The sequence below is a fragment of the Bos taurus genome, chromosome 22 (genome assembly GCF_002263795.3).
Source record: "Bos taurus isolate L1 Dominette 01449 registration number 42190680 breed Hereford chromosome 22, ARS-UCD2.0, whole genome shotgun sequence".
NCBI lineage: Eukaryota > Metazoa > Chordata > Mammalia > Artiodactyla > Bovidae > Bos > Bos taurus.
Genome location: NC_037349.1, coordinates 21,645,597 through 21,666,548, shown reverse-complemented (window position 1 = coordinate 21,666,548; position 20,952 = coordinate 21,645,597). Strand labels below are relative to the sequence as shown.

The following is a 20,952-nucleotide window of genomic DNA, read 5'->3' as shown; positions in this document are numbered from 1 at the left end:
TTGATTCCAGCTTGTGCTTCTTCCAGCCCAGCGTTTCTCATGATGTACTCTGCATAGAAGTTAAATAAGCAGGGTGACAATATACAGCCTTGATGTACTCCTTTTCCTATTTGGAACCAGTCTGTTGTTCCATGTCCAGTTCTAACTGTTGCTTCCTGACCTGCATACAGATTTCTCAAGAGGCAGGTCAGGTGGTCTGGTATTCCCATCTCTTTCAGAATTTTCCACAGTTTATTGTGATCCACACAGTCAAAGGCTTTGACATAGTCAATAAAGCAGAAATAGATGTTTTTCTGGAACTATCTTGCTTTTCCAATGATCCAGCAGATGTTGGCAATTTGATCTCTGGTTCCTCTGCCTTTTCTAAAACCAGCTTGAACATCTGGAAGTTCACAGTTCATGTATTGCTGAAGCCTGGCTTGGAGAATTTTGAGAATTACTTTACTAGCGTGTGAGATAAGTGCAATTAGAAAGTGAAGAGGAACTAAAAAGCCTCTTGATGAAAGTGAAAGAAGAGAGTGAAAAAGTTGGCTTAAAGCTCAACATTCAGAAAACTAAGATCATGGCATCCGGTCCCATCACTTCATGGGAAATAAATGAGGAACCAGCGGAAACAGTGTCAGACTTTATTTTTTTGGGCTTCAAAATCACTGCAGATGGTGACTGAAGCCATGAAATTAAAAGACCCTTACTCCTTTGAAGGAAAGTTATGACCAACCTAGATAGCATATTCAAAAGCAGAGACATTACTTTCCCAGCAAAGGTCCATCTAGTCAAGGCTATGGTTTTTCCAGTGGTCATGTATGGATATGAGAGTTGGACTATGAAGAAAGCTGAGCACCGAAGAATTGATGCTTTTGAACTGTGGTGTTGGAGAAGACTCCTGAGAGTCCCTTGGACTGCAAGGAGATCCAACCAGTCCATTCTGAAGGAGATCAGCCCTGGGATTTCTTTGGAAGGAATGATGCTAAAGCTGAAACTCCAGTCCTTTGGCCACCTCATGCGAAGAGTTGACTCATTGGAAAAGACTCTGATGCTGGGAGAGATTGGGGGCAGGAGGAGAAGGGGACGACAGAGGATGAGATGGCTGGATGGCATCACTGACTCGATGGACGTGAGTTTGAATGAACTCCGGGAGATTGTGATGGACAGGGAGGCCTGGTGTGCTGCGATTCATGGGGTCGAAAAGAGTTGGACAGGACTGAGTGACTGAACTGAACTGAAGTGAATCATTAGGGATGCTGAGCGTATTTTCATGGGAGTTTTCTTTTTAAGAATTTGAGGATAATTTAGCGCTTGAAATTGGCTTCTGAGAGTCGGCCCTGTTTTGAATTCATCTTCAATTACTTCCCGTCGAGCATTTCTTGAGGGCAGGGTTCCTAAGTGCCCAAATTGAAGGGTTTTCAAGTTGTAGTTGTGGGAAGGCGGCAGCACTTCTTCATTCCCCACTGATGTAACTTGGGAAACCAGAGCCTTAGAGAAAGTCATGTTTCTGGGTTGTAAATTAGAGTGGAAATTGCCCGGACACACATCTCATTATCTTTCCCCACTTACCCTTGCCCACCACCCCCAAGCAAATCCCAAGCCCTGCAGAAGTGCCGCGCTGAGGGTACTGTAGGTAGATGGCAGGTGGGTGGGGCGGCCCAAAGGAAGAAGGCTGGAAGTGGGAGCCCCACCACCAGGATCCTGGGGACCAGGTGAGTTTGCAGAGGTCTTCCTGCCCAGCAGGTCCACCATCCTTTTCAGGCACTGGGTTTGACTTGGGTCTAAGAGGGCCAGCCTGGATCTGGGGATGGCGGGTCCATCCTGGGGAGCCCAGGCACTTCAGGTCCAAGGGAGCCTTTTGGCTGGTACATCCTCCCCACCTCCCTCAGCCCCAGCACAGTCCGGCCTTGTGACCCTAGCCTGCTCAGGCTGCAGAGATGTTCCACCATTTCTTTCTTTCCAGGGATGTGATAGGCGTTTCTTTCTTTTTATTTGACTGAAGTTTTATTTGACTTTAGTTTGACTATATCCTTTGCTGTGTCGTTTTTATGGGCTTCCCAGGTGGCACTAGTGGTGAAGAGCCCACCTGCAGACACTGGAGACATGAGACATGGGGTTCAGTCCCTGGGTTGGGAAGGTCCCCTCGAGGATAGTTTATATACATTGCTGTGTTGGTGTTTGTTGAATGTGATTCACTTGTATATATCCACATATCTGCTTTTTAGACTCTTCACTCATTTATGTTAGAGCGCTAAGTGGAGTGGAGTGGAGTTCTCTGTGATATATAGTAGGTCCTTGTTGATGTCTATTTTATTAAAATATGTTTCTATTACTGTGCATATGGCATGGTATATTAACATGCCAACCTTCTGATTTATCCCTCACCCCCTACCTTTATCTCTGGCAGCTATCAGATTTTTTAAAAGTCTTTGAATCTGTTTGTTTTGTCAAGTGGTTCATATGAGTCAATTCTTAGATTCCATCTCTAAGTGGTATTTTATGATATTTGTCTTTCTGTCTCTTGTTAGTATTATCATCTCTAGGTTCATCCACGTTGCTGCAGATGGCATTATTTCATTGTGTGTTTTTTTAATGCCTGAGTCATATTCCATTGTCCGTATGGACCACACCTCCTGTGTCTATTCACCTGTAACTGAATATTTTGGTTGGTTCCTTGTCCTGACTATTGTAAATAGGATTGTAGTGAAAGTTGGGGTGCTTGTGTCTTTTTGAGTTAAGGTTGTCTTTGGATACATGCCTAGTAGCGGGATTGCTGGATCATTTGGTAGCTCTGTTTTTTTAGGATTCCCCATGTTGTTCCTTGTAGTAGCTATACCAATTTCTGTTCTGTCGAACAGCATAGGAGGGCATAATTTTCTCCACGCCTTGTCCAGCATCTATTCTTTGAAGACTTTTTGAGGATGACCATTCTGAGTGGTGTGGGGTGATACCTCAATGTGATTTGATTTCCATTTCTCTTAATAATTAGTGAAGTTGAGCATCTTTTCATGTGTTTTTATTTTTCTTTAAACAGTGAGATTTACCTCTTGAAATAGGGTTCTGGAAAATTCTGCCGTTTTTTAAAATTATTTTTTGATGACCTACACCAAGGTATTTCTTGAGGTCAGATATCATTTATAGCCCCGCTGCTGCTGCTAAGTCGCTTCAGTCGTGTCCGACTCTGTGCGACCCCATAGACGGCAGCCCACCAGGCTTTCCCGCAGGGCTTGAATATTCAGTGCTCATCCGCCCTCCTTTTAAAGTTGTTACGAGAAATGGCCACAAGGCGGCAGCATTTCTTCGTCCCCAACAGGCCTTGTGTCTTTTCGTGCCCATCGGCACACGTTTAAAAGTTGTTGTTATGAGAAACGGCCACGAGGCGGCAGCATTTCTTCATGCCCAACTGGGCTTTCTTGGGCAAGCAGAGCCTTAGTAAGAGTCAGGTTTGTGGCTTGTAAATTAGACACAGGAGCTTATGTCTCCTTACTCCCTTCCCCATATTTTTCGCCTCCTAGACAAATCCCAACCCTTGCAACACCGCTTTTCTGAGGGTTCTGTCTTCCATGGGTAGGGTGACTCTAAGGATGGAGTCTGGAGGTGGCAACCCCACCTGGAGACTGGGGGACTGTTCCGAACTCGTCCAGTCCAAGGGATCTGACTTCCTTTGGGTACTACACTAAGCTTTGTTTGACTATAGGTGGGCCTACCTGGATCTGGAGATGGGGAGAACCGGGCACCACTACTGGTCTTGAGGGGTGTGTTCACTTGCCGCCACTTCCTCGCCAGCTTCCTCAGCCCCAGGACAGTCCAGCCTTGAGACCCAAGGCTGCCCCGTCTCCAAGGATGTGACACCAGCCCAGGTCACCAAGACTGGACATTCCCTCAGGAATACTGTGCTGTCCCCTCAGCAGAGCAGGCATTTTTTTGCTGCTTCTGTTTTTTTTTTTTTTAATTTCACTTTTATTTTATATTGGAGTATATTTGATCATTTGATTCAGATGTACAGCAGAGTGATTCAGTTATCCATATACACTGTCTATTCTTTTTCAGGTTCTTTTCCATTGTAGGTTACTATAAGATATTGAGTATATTTCCCTGGGCTATACACTAAGTCCTTGCTGGTTATCTCTTTACATATACATTGCCTTCTCCCATGCATATTGGGAGAAGGCAGTGGCACCCCACTCCAGTACTCTTGGCTGGAAAATCTCATGGACGGAGGAGCCTGGTAGGCTGCAGTCCATGGGGTCGGTCGGATACGACTGAGCGACTTCACTTTCACTTTTCACTTTCATGCATTGGAGAAGGCAATGGCAACCCACTCCAGTGTTCTTGCCTGGAGAATCCCAGGGACGGGGGAGCCTGGGGGGCTGCTGTCTATGAGGTCACACAGAGTCGGACACAACTGAAGTGACTTAGCAGCAGCATGTATATTTTAATCCCAAACACCTAATTTATCCCTCTCCCCTTTGGTAACTGCAAGTGTGTTTTCTATGTCTGTGAGTCTACTTATGTTTTGTACATAAATTCAGTTGTATCATTTTTTTTTAGATTCCACATATACACGATCTCATAACCCATTTTAATTTCTTACATTGATCTTCCTTTGCCCCTAGCACTTTACACTTGTTTTCCTTTCATCTAAGAAACTTTTGTAGTATATTTTCAGTACTTTTTTCTTTGTTATATTAAGTCCTCCTGTGTTTCAGAGGGGATAGGCAAGTACATCCTCCTACAAATTGCAGACCAGTGGAGTAGTGTACCGTCCACGGTGACCTTTACCATGCAGGTCTAAAGCTACCCCGATGCAGATAGCTTCAGATGGAGGACAAAATTACAGTTTGCAGATGCCTTCAGGAAGTCAGTGTCAGATTGCTAAAGTCCTTGTTTGACTTCTTTTAAAATGAGTACAAATTTATACTATCATGGAAAGGGATAGATCTTCCTCTGCAGTTAACTTGTAAGCACTCACCTGTGGCAGATGAACACTTTTGCATAGTCACCATGAGAACCATATTCTCCTTTTATCATTGGAGACACTGCCTGAAATAAACAGGAGTATTCTAGGTGAGATCCACTTACCAGTTTATCAAGGCTGATTAAAAAATACGGTTCTACTCATATAACATCTGAAAAGAACTCTGGGAGTTTGTCAGCCTCAGTCTTTGTATATTATATATTGCATGAAGTTAAAGGTCAGAGAAGTAAAGTGACTTGCCTACAATCACACAGCCACTTGGTTACGAGACAAGAACACCAGCGTTGAGGCTGTGATTCCACTGCTCCGTCCAGTGGTCAGACTTAGCATCGAGTTTGTGCATTGCCTCAAAACACCTCTGACTTGGTCTCCGTTGGCTCGGCCACTTCTGGAATCCTGTTCATCACTGGCCACCCCCTCCCACTCGTGCCTAAGGGTCTGTGAACCTGTGGTTCCGGGCAGTGTCTGCTTCTGACCAGTGTCTCAGCCACTCACAAATAAATGTCTTCACACGGCCTCCTCCTTGTCCTCTTTCTTGCAGACTCGCCAGCCCGTCTTTGTGCAGCTTCTGCAAGGTGTGTTCCGGGTTTACCACTGCAACTGGCTCATGCCAAGCCAGAAGGCCTCGGTGGAGAGCTGCATCCGGGTGCTCTCTGATGTAGGTAAGACTCCACCTCGGTTTGGATCCCACATGGAAACAGGCCATCCAGCAGTGATCAAGGCCACCCTGGACAGAGCGCCAGCTCCATAGCTCTGCAGAGCTCCCTCACACCAGAGGCTGCAGACCCAGAGCTGGAACCACCATCTTCTTGATTCTTAAACCTCCCTTTCATCTCTCCAAGCTCGCACGCCCCAAAGTTCAGAGCCAGCAAGTGCCAAAGAAAGGTAGGCTTTGAAAAGCCAGATTGCGTGGTTAAATGTTAGGCAGGCCTTGGCGAGTTCCAGCGTGCTCAAGTGCGTCCAGGGGGCTGGGAAGACCCTCGTTCGAGAAAGTCATCTGTTGAATCCGGTAAACATAGTTGACCATATGGGAACTTTCTTTTCATGCAAAGTGCATGTCCACCCCCGGGGAACACCCTTTGTCAGAGATGGCGGCCTGCTTCCTCCTGCCTCTCGGTGATAAAGCTTCTCCATCCCCTGCCCCCTCCCCTCCTGCTCCCCATCGCCCCTTGTCGGCAGCTTTGAAAGGAAGTTATGACCATTACTTCATCCTGATTTTGTCGGTGTCTGATCTGTTGCACTCTTCCACCCCCTCCCCATAAATACTATGAAAAGGGAAAGCCTTCCTTCCTAAATCGAGAAGGGTTATCTGCCTCTAGTAGCTCTTTAGCTCCCTGGAGACCCCAGAGAAGACGAGTAGGGCTCTTAGTGCTGTTGAGCAGTTGTGTTCCATTGGGCTTGTTGCCCGATCGCAGTCTTCCCTGCCTAATTCCCTTTATATGTGTATGGCAAGCGCTCGTGTCTTTTTATTATTTACGTGGCACAATTTCACAATAAAAGATTAAGCTTTTGAAAGGGTGTACATTATTATAGGTTCATGATGTGATAAAATAGGGCTCTGATCACCCTGAATTCTGCCCATATATGATGGTGCCTCTTGAGGTTGTTGGTTAAAAGTGGGGCAAGTTGCTGAGTTCGCTAGCTCAGTGATCGTCAGAGAGAGGAAATGTTTTAACAGTCTTGGCAGTGATGAGAAAAGGCAAGGAGCGTTGGTGTTTGTGAGACAGTGGACCATGAAAACTGCACAGTCCATGAACCCCAGCCAGCACTTTTGTGCTTCTGCTGGCATGGAGCTTTGAAGACAGGCAAGAATTGTCTTACTGTTTTGTTTTGTTTTTTTTTTAACGTTATTGGATCTCCCAGATAGAAAGAAGGCTTGTTCGTCTGGTTATCTAACTTAATTTTTAAATTAACTTTTTATTTGGCAATAAATTTAGACTTTTAAGAACACTGCCAGGATAACACAGAGTTCCCATCTACCCTTCAGCCAGTTTCCCCTGATGTCTGCATCTTACATTACCAGCTATGTTTGTCAAAACTAAGAAACTCAGATTGGCCTATTGCTATGAACTAAACGTCCAGACTTGGTTTTCAGCCCTTTTCCCACTAATGCCCTTTTTCTGTTCACAGTAACATGTAGGCCACCACATAGCGTTTAGTTGTCTCTGGTCTGCGACAATTTCTCATGTGTGCATGCTCGGTCATGTCTGACTCTGCAACCCCATGGACTGTAGCCTGCCAGGCTCCCCTGTCCATGGGATTCTCCAGGCAAGAATACTGGAGTGGGTCCAGACCTTCCTTATTTTCTGTGGCCTTGACCATCCTCAGATGTCCTAGTCGAGTATCTGTAGAATGTTCCCCCTTTGTGGGTTTGACTGGTTTTCTCGTGATGAGACCGGAGTTGCCCTTTTTTTTGAAGCAGGTTAAAAGGAAAACAACAGCTTGTCTGGACAGCATAGCTTATGTCATACTAGATGTTGTCTTTTGTACTATGTTTGGCTTAAAACAGCACTTTATAGATGGTTGAAAGAATACAAAACCAGAAAATTTTTCAAAAAGCAGTTTACTGGTTAGATGAGTTCCCTGTTTTGATAATTCTTAAAATGTATCGATATATCTGAGCCCCTAAGAAGCCATTCATTGAAGAAGCCCATTGGACCTACCTGAACTGTATGACCTCGTAGCATGTAATTTTCCTCACAGCAGCTGGCCTCAGAATTCACATTGGAAAACCCGACCTAACAGATAGTGAGGTTCAGCTGAACTGCATATCCACGCTAACGTTGTGGGCATGGACACGCCTGCCTGTGGGATGAGGGGGGCAGTTTGCATTTCTGGGGGTCTCTCATCAGAGCTGTGGGCTCACAAGCCCCATCTCTCCTGTGCAGCCAAGAGCCGGGCCATTGCCATTCCCGTGGACTTGGACAGTCAGGTCAACAACCTCTTCCTCAAGTCCCACAACCTCGTGCAGAAAACCGCCATGAACTGGCGGCTGACGGCCCGCAATGCTGCCCGCAGAGACTCTGTCCTGGCCGCTTCCAGGGACTACCGGAACATCATCGAGAGACTGCAGGTAATGCCCAGCGCTGATGGAAGCGACCCGTAACCCGGCCTGAGGGGGCTCCCCACACTGAAGGGCTTCCTTGAGCCAGGGAAAAATCCGGGGTTGGCCCCAGGGGGTATCAGTGTGATGAGTGGGTAGTCAAATGCATATGTGTGTGTTGGGCCAGGAGAGCAAAGCTCCTCGGGACCCAAAAATACTCCTGACAAAGTCATGGTCTTCAGAGGTTGTTCATGGATTTTCAAATCTCTTTTTCAAGAAGTCCCTTGTCACTTATTAGGAAGGAATAAATCAGTGTTAGAAGAGGATGCTTAGAATAAGAGTGTAACAGCTCCTATTTTTTTCCCCATCATCTTGGGATTTTGGCCTCTTGAATCAGTAGGTAAACAAGTGTAATCGTAACTGAGAGAGGAGTTTTCTATCAAATGAGCCAAATGAAAATAAAAGTGTTACTAAATTCTAGCTAGATTCTACTCTGTTTACTTAGTACCTACAAAGAGACGTGCTCTTCTTTTGTTAAGAGGGAGAGTAGTGAGGATTAGATGATGTTAAACGTTTAACCACGCTCCGTAATATCAACATCTTCCTTTGAACAAGCACCTCAGGTGGTTTCCTCACAGATGACACATGGACCATGGTTATAGAATCACAAATCCTTCAGAGGAGCTTGGTGCCATGGTGCAGAGTGTGATCTCAAGCCAGCGCCCGATCGTGGCTCCGCGGCTTAGAAATGCATAACCTTAGGGAAGTTACTTAATTTCTCCAATTTCCTAACTTGTAAAAATCATGTAATAGTAACACCTACGTCATGGGGCTGATACGAAGATTAAGAGACTTAAGACGTTCCGGTCACTTGTGACTGCCTAAGAAATGACAACAGAGATTATTTTATTCTTTGACTGTTCTGGAGGTTACTGGGCTCAGCAAGGTGTTTCTTGCTCAAGTTCGTTCATGCAGTTGCAGTCCGATGGTGGTTGTGTTTGGACTCACCTTGAAATCTCACTCATCCACACGTTTGGCAGTTGATACTGATCGTTAGCTGAGACCTCAGCTCTCACCTAAAATATCTACACGGAGCCTCCCCATAGAGTATGGGCTTCCTCACAACATGGCGGCCGGGTCCCAAGATAAGTCTGGAGAGATAGATAAGTAAAAGCTATATTGCCTTAATGACCTGGCTTCAGAAATCACATGGCATCCTTTCTGTCATATTCTTTGGGTCAAGATAGTGACATATGTCCACTTAGGTTCAAGGGGAGAGGACACAGACCACCATTTGTTGAAGAAGAGCTTGCAAAATCGTTTATACTGCAGTGCTTGTACAGCAGTGGAAAATGCAATACACTTAAAGCACAAAGAGCAGAACCTGGCATGTAGTGAGCCAGGTCACTTGATCAGTGACCTGCTCTTCTTAATATTATTATGGTCGTTATCCTTATGACCGTAATAATTATCATTAATAAGTGAAGTAAATGAATCTCTGAGGGTGACACAAGTTACCTAAAGACAAAAGAGTTCATTGATGCATTCATCAGCCCCACCCTAGGCACAGGGGATACAGCAACCAAAGCTAAAATAATCTTGACCTTCATAGAGTCTGCATTGTTGGACAGGGAGAAAAACAATGATCAAATCACACAGATAGAAGTAAAATGGTAAGAGAGACAGACACTGCAGAGGAGTGAGCAGTGCTATGAAACATACTGATGAGGAAGCTCATCTTGCCTGGCGCTGGGGGTGGTGGTCAACAAAGGCATTGCTGGGGAAAGAACATTGGAACCAAGACCAGGGGACAGGGGGACTGACTTAAAGAACGGAAGGGAAGGGAAGAGCTTGTAAGGAGACCATTCCACAGGGGAGAATACAGCACAGAGACCTCAGGAAGGTTAGCTTGGCTGGAGCCCGCAGAGCTGGGTGGATGCAATTTGAGCCTTGTCATGACAGAGCCACTTCTTAAACAAAGGTAGCCTGATTCCCCATGGAGTGTTTCTTGATCTCCACTATGGTTTAGAAGGAGGAAGGTCACTGTATTGTAGACTCATAACTGGATGAACACACAGCATTTTCTCCTGCTCAAACTGAATTATCTGTGGCTTAGAAACACACCTGCTCTTCTTAGATCATTACACATATTCTTGGGTAACAGAATAAAATACATAAGTTTAGGCAGTGCTTGTTTTAAAGATTTGGCCAGTAGCCAAAGCGATCCTTATTTATCTAATGAGTTATTGTCTGTCTGAGTCCCTGCAGTTACGAGATTGCTCAGAATGGCAAAAGTTGTCATAATGTGAGAACATTAACTTGCAAATGCAGTGCTTATATAATTAACCCCCATTCAGACATCCCCCTCACTTAACACTGGCATCTCCCCCTGCCCATCGCTTCGCCACCCTTGTCTGTTGGTCTCTCCCCGATTGCCGAATGTTCTACATTTGACAATACAATGCAAATCAATTGCAATGTGAAGTTCCAACCTGGCAAAAGATGCAAGATTTCGTGAACACGATGCCGAAGAACTGTTTCAATCTTGTACAAAAGCTGGAGACAGATAACGAATTGCCAGAGTTAGGACCAGTCACTGTTGAAGAAGAGGAAATTGGGTGCTTTCCCAGAGAGAACTGTTAGGGAAACTGACAAAATTCTCAAAGAATTTTGCCAAAGCGACCCTCTCTCTGACTGTGCTGTGAAAGTCATTCCAAACTAAGGGATGTTGCAGGGTACTCTCATAATATTGTTGGGAATATGGCCCCCTCCCCAAAGCAGTTTGATTTATTCATGCATTCTTGAATGCATCCTAAATATGATTGAGTGATGACAAATTTTGTTACATGTAAGATGAAGTAGAATTATATTCATAAGTTTTAGTTTCTAGATAAAAGATCACTCAATTCTTTGTGAATTTGGGGCCTATGAAATTTGGGTCCCTGATTGAGATGAGTGCAATTAAAGTGGGCTTTCTCCATGCAAAGCTTCCTGGTGAATTATCTGATCTTCCCCAGCGTGTCGTGTTCTGCCCTTCGTAGCCAGCTTGCCGGTAGCTTGGTTCTCAGTTAGCAAGCCAGACGGCAGACTTTAGCATCTTTTGGAGATAATTTCTCATCTGTTTCCTGCCATTTGCCTTTATATGGTGTTTGTTGTGTTGGTTTTGCTGCTCTTTCAACTTCTCTCTGTTTTCCTTTCCTACAGCTATGTGTTTTGCATTTGAAGACCATCATGCTATCAGGGTACATGTATTTAGCATGTTGATACAGCATGTTCATTCATTTGTGTTCTCATGTTTTATATGATATTTTATTATATGAATAATTCATGCTCATTGGAAATAATTTGGCAATACTCACAAGTACCACTAAATAGAAGAAAACTGGAGTCACCTGTAATCCCACCTCTCAGAGAAAATCACTAATGATGTTTTAATGTTTGCTGCGTATCCTTTAGACATTAATGTTGTGGATAAAAAGTGGATCGTAGAGTCCATACTATTGTTTGGCCATTTTTTTTACACTTGTAATGTAGACACCTTTCCATGTTGTCGAATGTACTTTTTGCATCCTATTTTAAAACATATGGAATGATCCCTTGGGTAGCATAAGGACCATCTCACAGAGCGGGTGGGAAGGATGTTATGTCTTTGGTTATTTCTGTTTTCCGCATCAGGGTCTAATGCTTCAGGTAACCGTTGGGCAATGTCTAATAACTTGAGGCACATACCAGACGGTGCTGAGGTTACTGTAACCCAGCATAGTCTGTGGTCATGCCTCAGGTCAGAAATGAATGTTCCCACTCTCCCGTGGTCGCCTCGGCCCGAGCTGCTCACCCGGGCTGTGCTTCCGTTCCAGGACATCGTCTCGGCCCTGGAGGACCGTCTCCGGCCCCTGGTGCAGGCCGAGTTATCTGTGCTGGTGGATGTCCTCCACCGGCCCGAGCTGCTCTTCCCGGAGAACACGGACGCCAGGAGGAAGTGTGAAAGCGGGGGCTTCATCTGCAAGTAAGCAGCCCCTCCCGCCGCGGTGCTCGCTGGGGCAGAACCCCGATGACCAGACGCGGCACTGTTCCCGGGAAGGCGGGGCTGGCCTGGTGTTCGGTGAAGACAGCAGGGCCTAGTGCGGGGGGTCCGTTCTGACTGTTCTAAAGGAAGTGCGTAGGTGCAGTCCTACTTAGCAACGCTGTTGTTGGGTGACAACTTCTGCTTTGAGAACCGCACGCCCGGTTGTTCATCTTCCACTCACCACATGCAGGCAGGATGTCCCCCGTGGACTGACGGACTCCAAAAGCCACGGCCCGCGAATCCTCAGAAAGCTCAAACCTACCAGGGCCTCACAGTCTTTATAGTTTCCCAGCAGCTTTATAGTTTCTCGTTTTATGCCGTGGGGCATCATCTAGAAAAAGCAACTGGTCCCATGACCAGAGACCGCTGTCTGATTTTCACCCTAAGGTTGGTTGGTTGGTTAGCTTGAGCGTGAATTCTGCTGCTTTTTTATTTTCTGGGCCCGTCAAAGGATAAGACTGTATAAACAAAGCAATGGTTGGGATGTGTTTATTTCCAACCATAATACTCCTGAGGTTCTTTTTTTTTTTTTTTTTAACACTGCTGACATATTTTGGCCACATTACTGACAATCCTCAGTGGGTAAATAACTGCGCTCCATAAACAGCAGTTTTGAGTGGGCCTCTGTCTCCCTTCGGACCTGTTTGCTGCTGCCGACCAGCAGGTGTCGCTATTGAGACACCGACTGGCTGTTAGTGAAGGGACTGCCCGGAAGTCTGTTTAAGTCTGGGAGCCTTTGGTAAATATTAGTTCATTAACAGACTAGTTACAATAAGTTGGTTTTTTGTTTTTTTTTTATGTAAAGATGTTTCAGGGATGTAATCCGTGGTTTTCCCCTCCATTCAGGTTAATCAAACACACTAAACAGCTGCTGGAGGAGAATGAGGAGAAACTCTGCATCAAGGTCCTTCAGACCCTCAGAGAAATGATGACCAAAGACAGAGGCTATGGAGAAAAGGTACTGCCTTTTATTTTCATGTGAAAACCAGGTGTTGCTATTAGATAGAAGCAGAGTGGGGGCACTTAGAAATCCACCTTAGTTCAGGCATATTGACTGGAGAGATAACTTAAAAAAAAAACCTATTCATCTTGCCCTGAAGGTAATCAAATCATATGAGTCTCTCTTTAAAGTCATATACACTTAGGTGTTTCTTTTAGGCTGCTTGCCGTACAATCTATATTCAGAAAAATAGGAACAACAAGATGTTCCGTCTGTTTAAATTCCCAGTGAGAATGCAAATGCTTCTTGTGTACCAAGGTGTGTGTGTTCCTGAGTTTTGGGTTCCAGCTGAGCATACCTGTGGGTTTACTTGCTTCTTTCTGGTGAGACGTTACACAATCCTCCAAGTGTATGAAGAAACTGCCTCCAGTTCTAACTGGAATGAAGACAGACAGACATGTCACCTTTTCTAACTGAGATTGGGAAATGGACCATCCCTGGGAGCTGAGACTTCTGATCACATGCAGCGAGCCATGATGTACAGAAAACAGCCCTCGCACCCCTGATTTTGGTCCAAGTGGGATAAAAAGAGCCCCATTGCTCTTCCTTTCTGCCCCCAGTGAAAAACAGGGCCTGAATTTAAGTCTCACCAGTCTTCTTTGAAGGCAATAATATTCATTTACTACCTTGAAGCCACTTTTATCCGCATTTTCCAAGTAGGTAAATGTGCTGATATCATTGACTTACCAAATACACAGTAAATAACTTTTATTCATCTCTGCAAAGAATGTTTGATAATTAAATCACAGCCTCTCTTGTCAAAAGAGAAGGTGACAACTAGATTCTTGAAAGTCTAAAACACTGTCGGAATCTTGCTTTCTAACCTAAGCAGTGTCCGTCCTTAATATTAGAGCAATTCAACGTGTGCGGATCTTTGGATAAAAGCAAATAAAACAGAAAGGTACACAGTCCTTTTTGCAGTTTACATTCCTCCACTGGCCCCAAACCACAATGCTTTTAAACATCAGTCTAAACTTGTAAAATGTACAAATTCAAACTTGAATAAATGTTACTTGGAAAATAAGTGTTTATAACTCAGGAGGAATTTTGCGGTGGAAATATGCCAGAATAGAGTTTATAAATATAAAAGCAAGGAACGCTGGTACAAATGGGAAGTAACGAGATGACCAGTCTGCGCTGTGTAGACACCCAGCTAGGTCTTGCCCTTGATAAGGTGAGGAGGACAGTAAAAGAGAATACACTTATCAGATAAGTAAATAATAGCCATTTATTCCACAGGATGTTTGTTTTTCTTCGAGTGAACTTTAAGAAGTGTTTTTTAAAAATTGACTCTAGTTTTAAAAACTCGTGTTTTTAAAAAATTGACTCATTCACTTTCCCTAATAAGATAAACTCTACCAAAGGGACCTTAACCAGCTGTGAATTTGTTTGTACCTTTGGGGCAGAAAACACAATTTTAAACTGTGGGGACCACAGTTTTCTCCTCTTGAGAATGTCTGCTTCTTTCTTAGCCAAGGTACTTGAGGTAAGCTTTGCGTCTCTACTCCAGTGACCTTGTAAGTTGTGCTTATACTTTCAAGTGAGTTTTCTTTTTAGAGCGTGGAAAGTATAAGTAAAAGGAGTTGGTTGAGAGTCTGTTGCTGGGCAGAAAAGCGCGCGGGGGTCTTCGGGGCCGCGTGGAAGGTGTGCTTTCTGCCGCCTTTCCCTCCCCATGGCGGGCCAACAGGGAGAATGCTGTCTTGGCCCCTGGGGACACGATCCGAGATGCTGTCACCCTGCCTGTGAGAAAGCTCGTGGAGAGCTATAGAGCCAGGGCTTCGAGAGCTCAGTAGATGATGCAGGCCGTTGTGAAAGAGTTACGAGAGTTGAGAGGAGCTCCTGAGGGTGCAGCTCAAATCCCTCTTCATCTGGTGAAGAAATTAGCCACATCCTGGCAGAGAAAGGCTTGGCGGCAGGATGACAGTTCCTTCCCGTCGGGTTGGAGCTGTCATCCCCCTGGTCAAAGTGAAAATACTAGAAGCAAGTACGGGAAATGCTCTGCCACCAAGAAGGACATTCTAGAAACCTGTGCTAGTCAGCAGCTCCTCAGACCGCACAGAGATGCCACGCTGCTTCTGGCCCCAGGCTCGGACTGCGGGAAGAGGCTGCTTAACCCTTCGCTTTAAAGGGGAGCAGGGGGGCGTTAAATGATTTGTGTTTCTTCCAGTTTCGTTGTTAGTTTGCACTCTGTCCTGTTTCACTAAGGCTTTTGGAAAATGCCTTTGATGGGTTACTGGCTGCCTCTGTTTGAGTAAAGAGGCATGACATGCGGGAGCCAGCTCTTTCAAGGATGGGAAGAACCCAGACCCAAAGAACTAACCTTTCTTAGGCAAACCAGGTCGGGGTGTTGTTCAATCGCCAAGTAACATCTGATTCTGCAACCCCATGGACTGCTGCATGCCAGGCTTCCCTGTCCCTCACAGTGGGTGTTAGTCGATAAAGTAAGTGAAGTGGCCTTTGAACTGGGTGCTCAGGACACGAAGGCAAGTGTAAATGCCAAGTCTGTCGTCTTGGCCTACTTTTCCTATTCGTTGCCTCTTGAGTGGGGCTTGTCCCATGACTAACACCCTGCTGGGATGGCCGGTTGCTCTGTCTTCCTGCCCTCTCCTGAGTCCTCACAGTCCTCTCTCCTGGTCTGCGGGGCCCTCACATCACCTGAGGTTTGGATCAGGCCTAAGAGTCATATCTGAGAAGACAGTGGTCAGCACACTTGTCCTGGTCCATTGCCTAAGACGTGCCCGTCCAAGAACTGTGACACGTGCTGGAAATGTGGGGGCGGGGCACAGAGGATGGTGACAAAATTTAAATCATGATCATTTAGAAATTAAAGAAATTATCTTTTCCTGTGGTGTCTCCAAATGGGCCAGCAGTATTTACCAGAGAGTGGTATTAAAATACAATATAGGATAGTATAATATAGTGGAATATTAAAAAGGATCACCAGAATAATGATGGAATACATTTTCATGTGATTCTTGTGTCTTTCTCAACAGTGTATTCAAAGTTAATAAACTATAAAATCAGGGCCTTGCAACCATTCTGTGTGTGCAAGGCCTAGCCAACTCTGCTTTTAATCTATAGATTTAACCATGTTAAATAAAATAGTTACCTCCCATCGCTAAACATCTCTAAGATTTACCCTGAATCTCTCTATAATTCATAGAATATATTCATGCCCCTAGGCCCTGCTTGAAGAGAAAGCATGGTTATTTTATATATCGGCTGCTCTATTACCTACCGTACGATTTTTATTAAGATATTTTTTATTTAAGAGTCAGAGTTTTGGAAAGAAATTCAGAGGCCAACAGATAATGTGAAAGAATATCTCAATTTATTTAAACTCCATTTTTCTTCTGAATAATGGTACCTGTTACACTACTAGAGAGTTTTTGACCTCAAGTAATATCAGGGTTTTCATTTCTTATGAATTGTCAATCCCCTGTTAATTACTAGTGCTTCTTTTCTCTGGGCAAATAAACTATTAATATTTCCAGCTACCAGTGTTTCTAGTAGGAGTTTAAATTTGCAAAAGTAAATATTAATGAAACATAATAAAATCAAGGATCCTCCATCTATCATTAAACATGCATAATTGTCATTAATCCTCTTTTTCTTTCTTTTGAACTTGGTGCTAATAAATCATTCCATTGTTCCTAATATCACTCAGGTAGGCAATAATCACCTTGGAGGAATCTAGTCTCTTTAATCAATAGTATCAGGATTTGGAATATCTGGGCTGGGGAACATGTTGGTCTTATTGCTTGCTTAAATTGAATCTGGGTCTGATTTATCCCACTGCTTGCTTAAATTGAAACTGGGTCTGATTTATCTCAATGGTAGTTTGAACTCAAGACACCCCACCCCCATTCAATGGTATAATGAGTCCAAGGAGAGAATTTTCTCCTAAGCTGAGTTGATAGGAGTTTAGCTTTTAACCCGACTCTCTCCCATCCTTTTCTGAAAGGACATGGTTCTTGATCGGGGATCTTGCCCTTGTTCACAGCTCAGTTCAAGTTTTCTCTACAAGGGAGCACAACAGTGCCATTCAGGGCTCTTGGTTCAGTGACCTGTGAGGTTTTTTGTTTGTTTTTTTCTTGGCCACACTGTGTGGCATGAGGGATCCTAGATCCCCAACCAGGGTTCAAACCCACTCCCCTTGTATTAAGAACATGAAGTCTTAACCACTGGACCACCAGGGAAGTCTGGACCTGCGAGGTTTGATACCTGGCATGTAAACAAAGTGTGGCAGCATCCTGCCTGAGATGCCAGGGTGCAGTGGTGTCCAGAATGCCCACAGCTCTCAAGACGGTTGTGTTCTAACGATGCTCCAACCTGAGTCAGCGATGAGAAATACAGTGACAAAGCTTCTAACACTTAGCTCGCTTGTATTTCCTGTTCTAACATTGCCTTCTTTTTCTCCCCCCTTTTTTCTTTTCCAGCTCATCTCCATTGATGAATTGGATAATGCTGAGGTCCTAATTTCATTTTTTTTAAGTGTCCCATGGTGATGTTTCCATGACCCTCTCCCAGCGAACTCTGTGACCTGTCCCCTAGTCTGTGCAGCATCTAGTATCTGACTTTGTGTAGCATGCCTCTGGGAGTGAGTCAAGTCCTTCGTGTCTGTGTTAGCGTTTCCCATGAGTTTGTTTGCCATTTGTCCTTGGAGCCCATCCGAGTCTAGATAAAGATTTTCTAAACTGTGATAAAATTTCAATCATTCACTGTCTAGAAGCTCAGCTGAATTTGTGGTTGGCACTGGCTATTAATAGATCTCTGAAACTCAGTGCTGATGCTTCTTTCTCTCTATGTGAAGCACTCATGCAAAAAAGAAATAACTATATGGGTACAGTTTGCAAGTGGTGAAAGAAAAAAACAAACCACTGCTCTCTTGGTCTGTATGTTGGAAAGTGTTAAGTGTGAGGGGGTCATAGAAAATTTTGTCAAAGTGCAGAGCGAATTCTACAGCAATCTCGAGAGTTTTCAGCTGCTGGCTTGCAGTGGAATTCAGAATATACTATATCCTTGGCTTCTCAATTCTAGGAAAACCACCTCGAGATTGAGGAACTGAAATGTCATCTGATGGTTTCTATACTTAGGTATCAAATTAGTTTCATTTACTCAGAATTAACCTGGAGACTCACGAGTGGCCATCTTGTTTGGGATTTGAGGGCCTCCTAAATATTTTCTCTCTTGTAAACATTTTTCAAGATTTCTTGCCACATCTATAGTATGTGATACATGTTTGGTAAATGATAATAGAAAGGATTAATTGGGGGAATTAATATATGTAGTTGAGGGAGTCTAATTGCTTAGGAAAAGGAGGCACATTGGAAAAATTTTTATCTGACTTTCAAAAATTAATTTTCTTGTCTACTTCTTTAGATATCTGTTTGCTCTTTTGGTAGACCAATGGATACCTTCTTTTGATGGTATTTGATGGTATTCTACCAAATAGAATATAAGCCCTGCTCTAATAGCTACCACCAGAATTTCAGAAACACTAAGAGATGGTTCAGATACCCCTAAGGAGAATTTGAATCACAGACTTTTTAAAGCTGAAAGCGACGTGAGTGGTTATGAATTTTCAGGTCCCTCGGGAATGGAGGCACTCAGAGAGGTAACGTGAGTGGCCTTAGTTCTGACGGCTATAGCGGGTGAGGCAGAACTAGCGCTGGGCTCAGCTGCCGGCCCGGAGGCTTACTGCTCAACCGCAGTAGATTCTGCAAGCTCAGGCTTCTCCTTAAACCGATCAGCATGAACAGGTGAGGAGGCCATGCTTCTCTGGGGTGAATAGAAAGCGAGAAAAACAGCAGGCTGTCCAGGGGGTTCACCCCTTTAACTACAGTGATTTTTGCTACTTCCTGTTTAGTCCTCTCTCTTCCGGGTTGTTTGTTTGCCAGCAAAACGTCTAACGCTGAATCTTCATGTTGGCAGCCTTCGACTCTTCTTCTTTCTACCTAGAGTTGTAAATGCTTCCCTGACTTGAATTTTTCCTCTAGAATATTGAGGTTGAGTTCCTATTTGTTTAAATACAGATGAAGTCAGGAAAGGAAGGCCCTCCCTTATCGGAGTCTGCAGTGTTATTAATACTCTGTTTTGCACCATAGTAATCATTTGATGTGTTGGCTTGCTCAAGATAGAACTTGGGTCTCCTGGCTGGGAGTTTATTGCTCGCTTATGGAAAGATTCCCCAGTTGGAGCAGGTGTGTTTATAATTATACGCTAGGAAATAGAATACTGTCTGTTTATAAAAGAAGAATGTTCTGGCAGCCCCTTGGATTCTTTGAAAATTCCCTGAGGAAGCAACTGTGGATCCCCTCTCTGTTGTTACCCCTGGCAACCATCCGTGCCCTGGGACACCAACACTGTCCCTAGGCCGGCAGGCTGTTGGATCTGGCCTTCTAAGCAGAGATGCCTGATCGCCTTTTGTCATCCATGGCTGTTCTGGAAATGAGTACAGCTCCTGAGGTTTCCCCTGCCAAGCCTGCTGTCCATGTGTGAGGGTGGAAACCAGCAGCCCACAGCTGGAGTTCTGCAGCAACTCCATTAAGAAACTTAATGAGAGTTCACGCTGGCCCACGTTACAGGCAAGGCCTCCCACCTAAAAATTGCAAACCAGCACTTCAGACTTGAACCTTGCTGAGGAATTGCCCCTGAGCCAGGGTTATGACATATCTGGAAGAGCCGTGATCCCTGGGATGGGAGGGGACCACTACTCTTCAATGATAAAGGCCTCTCAGCCGTTGTGAGAGAAGAGGCGCAGTGAACTGCTTGGAGAAATAGCACAGTGTCTTCTGAGTCTCTGTGTGTGCTCTGAGAAAGGAAGACGAAGTGAGGACAGGTCAGAGTCCCTGTAGGAAGAGTGCATGGTGGAGGCCTTCTCGGCTATCCTGGAGTGAAATTTCATTTGAAACCAGAAAGAGAGGAGGGTTTCCTTTTTTTTTTTTATGATGATGATCATGATTTTTTTGTTATTGCAAATCAAGAGGCAAGGTCTCCATCATTACCACCTGATTTTACCTTTTTCTTGGGGTTCAGGAAGAGGACAGATGAGGGGAGAGGTATAGAATGTTTCTGTCATCTCCAGAAAGAAAACACCCCACGACCCATTCTTGGCTTTAAACAGACACCAGTGACTGCCCAAGACATTAGTTTATCTAACGCTTAAGTGCCTGTTCCATTCCAGGTGCTTTGCTAGGGGTTTTGGATCCAGCAGTGCCCCAAATAGGCACAGTCTGCCCTTCTGGAGTTTATGGTTTTGCCACAGCAGCAGACAGTATTATAAGCCAATGTTAACTGAGACATGTAGGAAGGTAAAGTATAGGGAATCATGTTGTTCAGTCACTAGGTCAAGGCTGACCCTGTGACCCCATGGACTGCAGCATGCCAGGCTTCCCTGTCCCATTCTTTCTCCTGAAGTTGCTCAGATTCGTGTCCATTGAGTCGGTGATGCTATCTCTAACCATCTCCTCCTCTGTCCCCGGCTTTTTCTCCTGCCTTCAATCTTTCCTAGCATCAGGGTCTTTTCTAATGAGTTGGCTCTTCACTTGAAGTGGCCAAAGTTTTGGAATTTCAGCTTCAGCATCAGTCCTTCTAATGAATATTCAGGGTTGACTTCTTTTAGGATTTGGATCATAAGAACATGGGGGTCACAAGAATATGTAGTTTAGGGACTTGGACCTGAGGAGGTCAGTTCACATCAGGCGAGGACCACTGCCCGTGAGCCTGTTAGTGACTCACCGCAATGGAAAAGCGAGATGGGTGCTCCCACTCCTTAAGGTGGCTGCAGCCCGCCTGTATCTGCCAGTATCGAGTCCTCGGCTTCTGCCACCATGCCACCAAGAGCTGCTTCTGCAAGCAAGGGAGACCCCTGTCAATAA

The 20,952-nt window shown here is 44.7% G+C and overlaps 1 protein-coding gene across 1 annotated transcript in view; it reads left to right on the top strand.

The window, feature by feature from the left end:
- ITPR1 (inositol 1,4,5-trisphosphate receptor type 1) overlaps window positions 1–20,952 on the top strand; it is a 353,911-nt gene that overhangs the window by 210,146 nt on the left and 122,813 nt on the right. Inside the window, exons 36-39 of the mRNA NM_001435139.1 lie at window positions 5,505–5,625; window positions 7,852–8,036; window positions 11,864–12,012; window positions 12,919–13,030. Of these exons, the coding sequence (NP_001422068.1) occupies window positions 5,505–5,625; window positions 7,852–8,036; window positions 11,864–12,012; window positions 12,919–13,030 (567 nt within the window). The remainder of the gene's footprint in view (window positions 1–5,504; window positions 5,626–7,851; window positions 8,037–11,863; window positions 12,013–12,918; window positions 13,031–20,952) is intronic.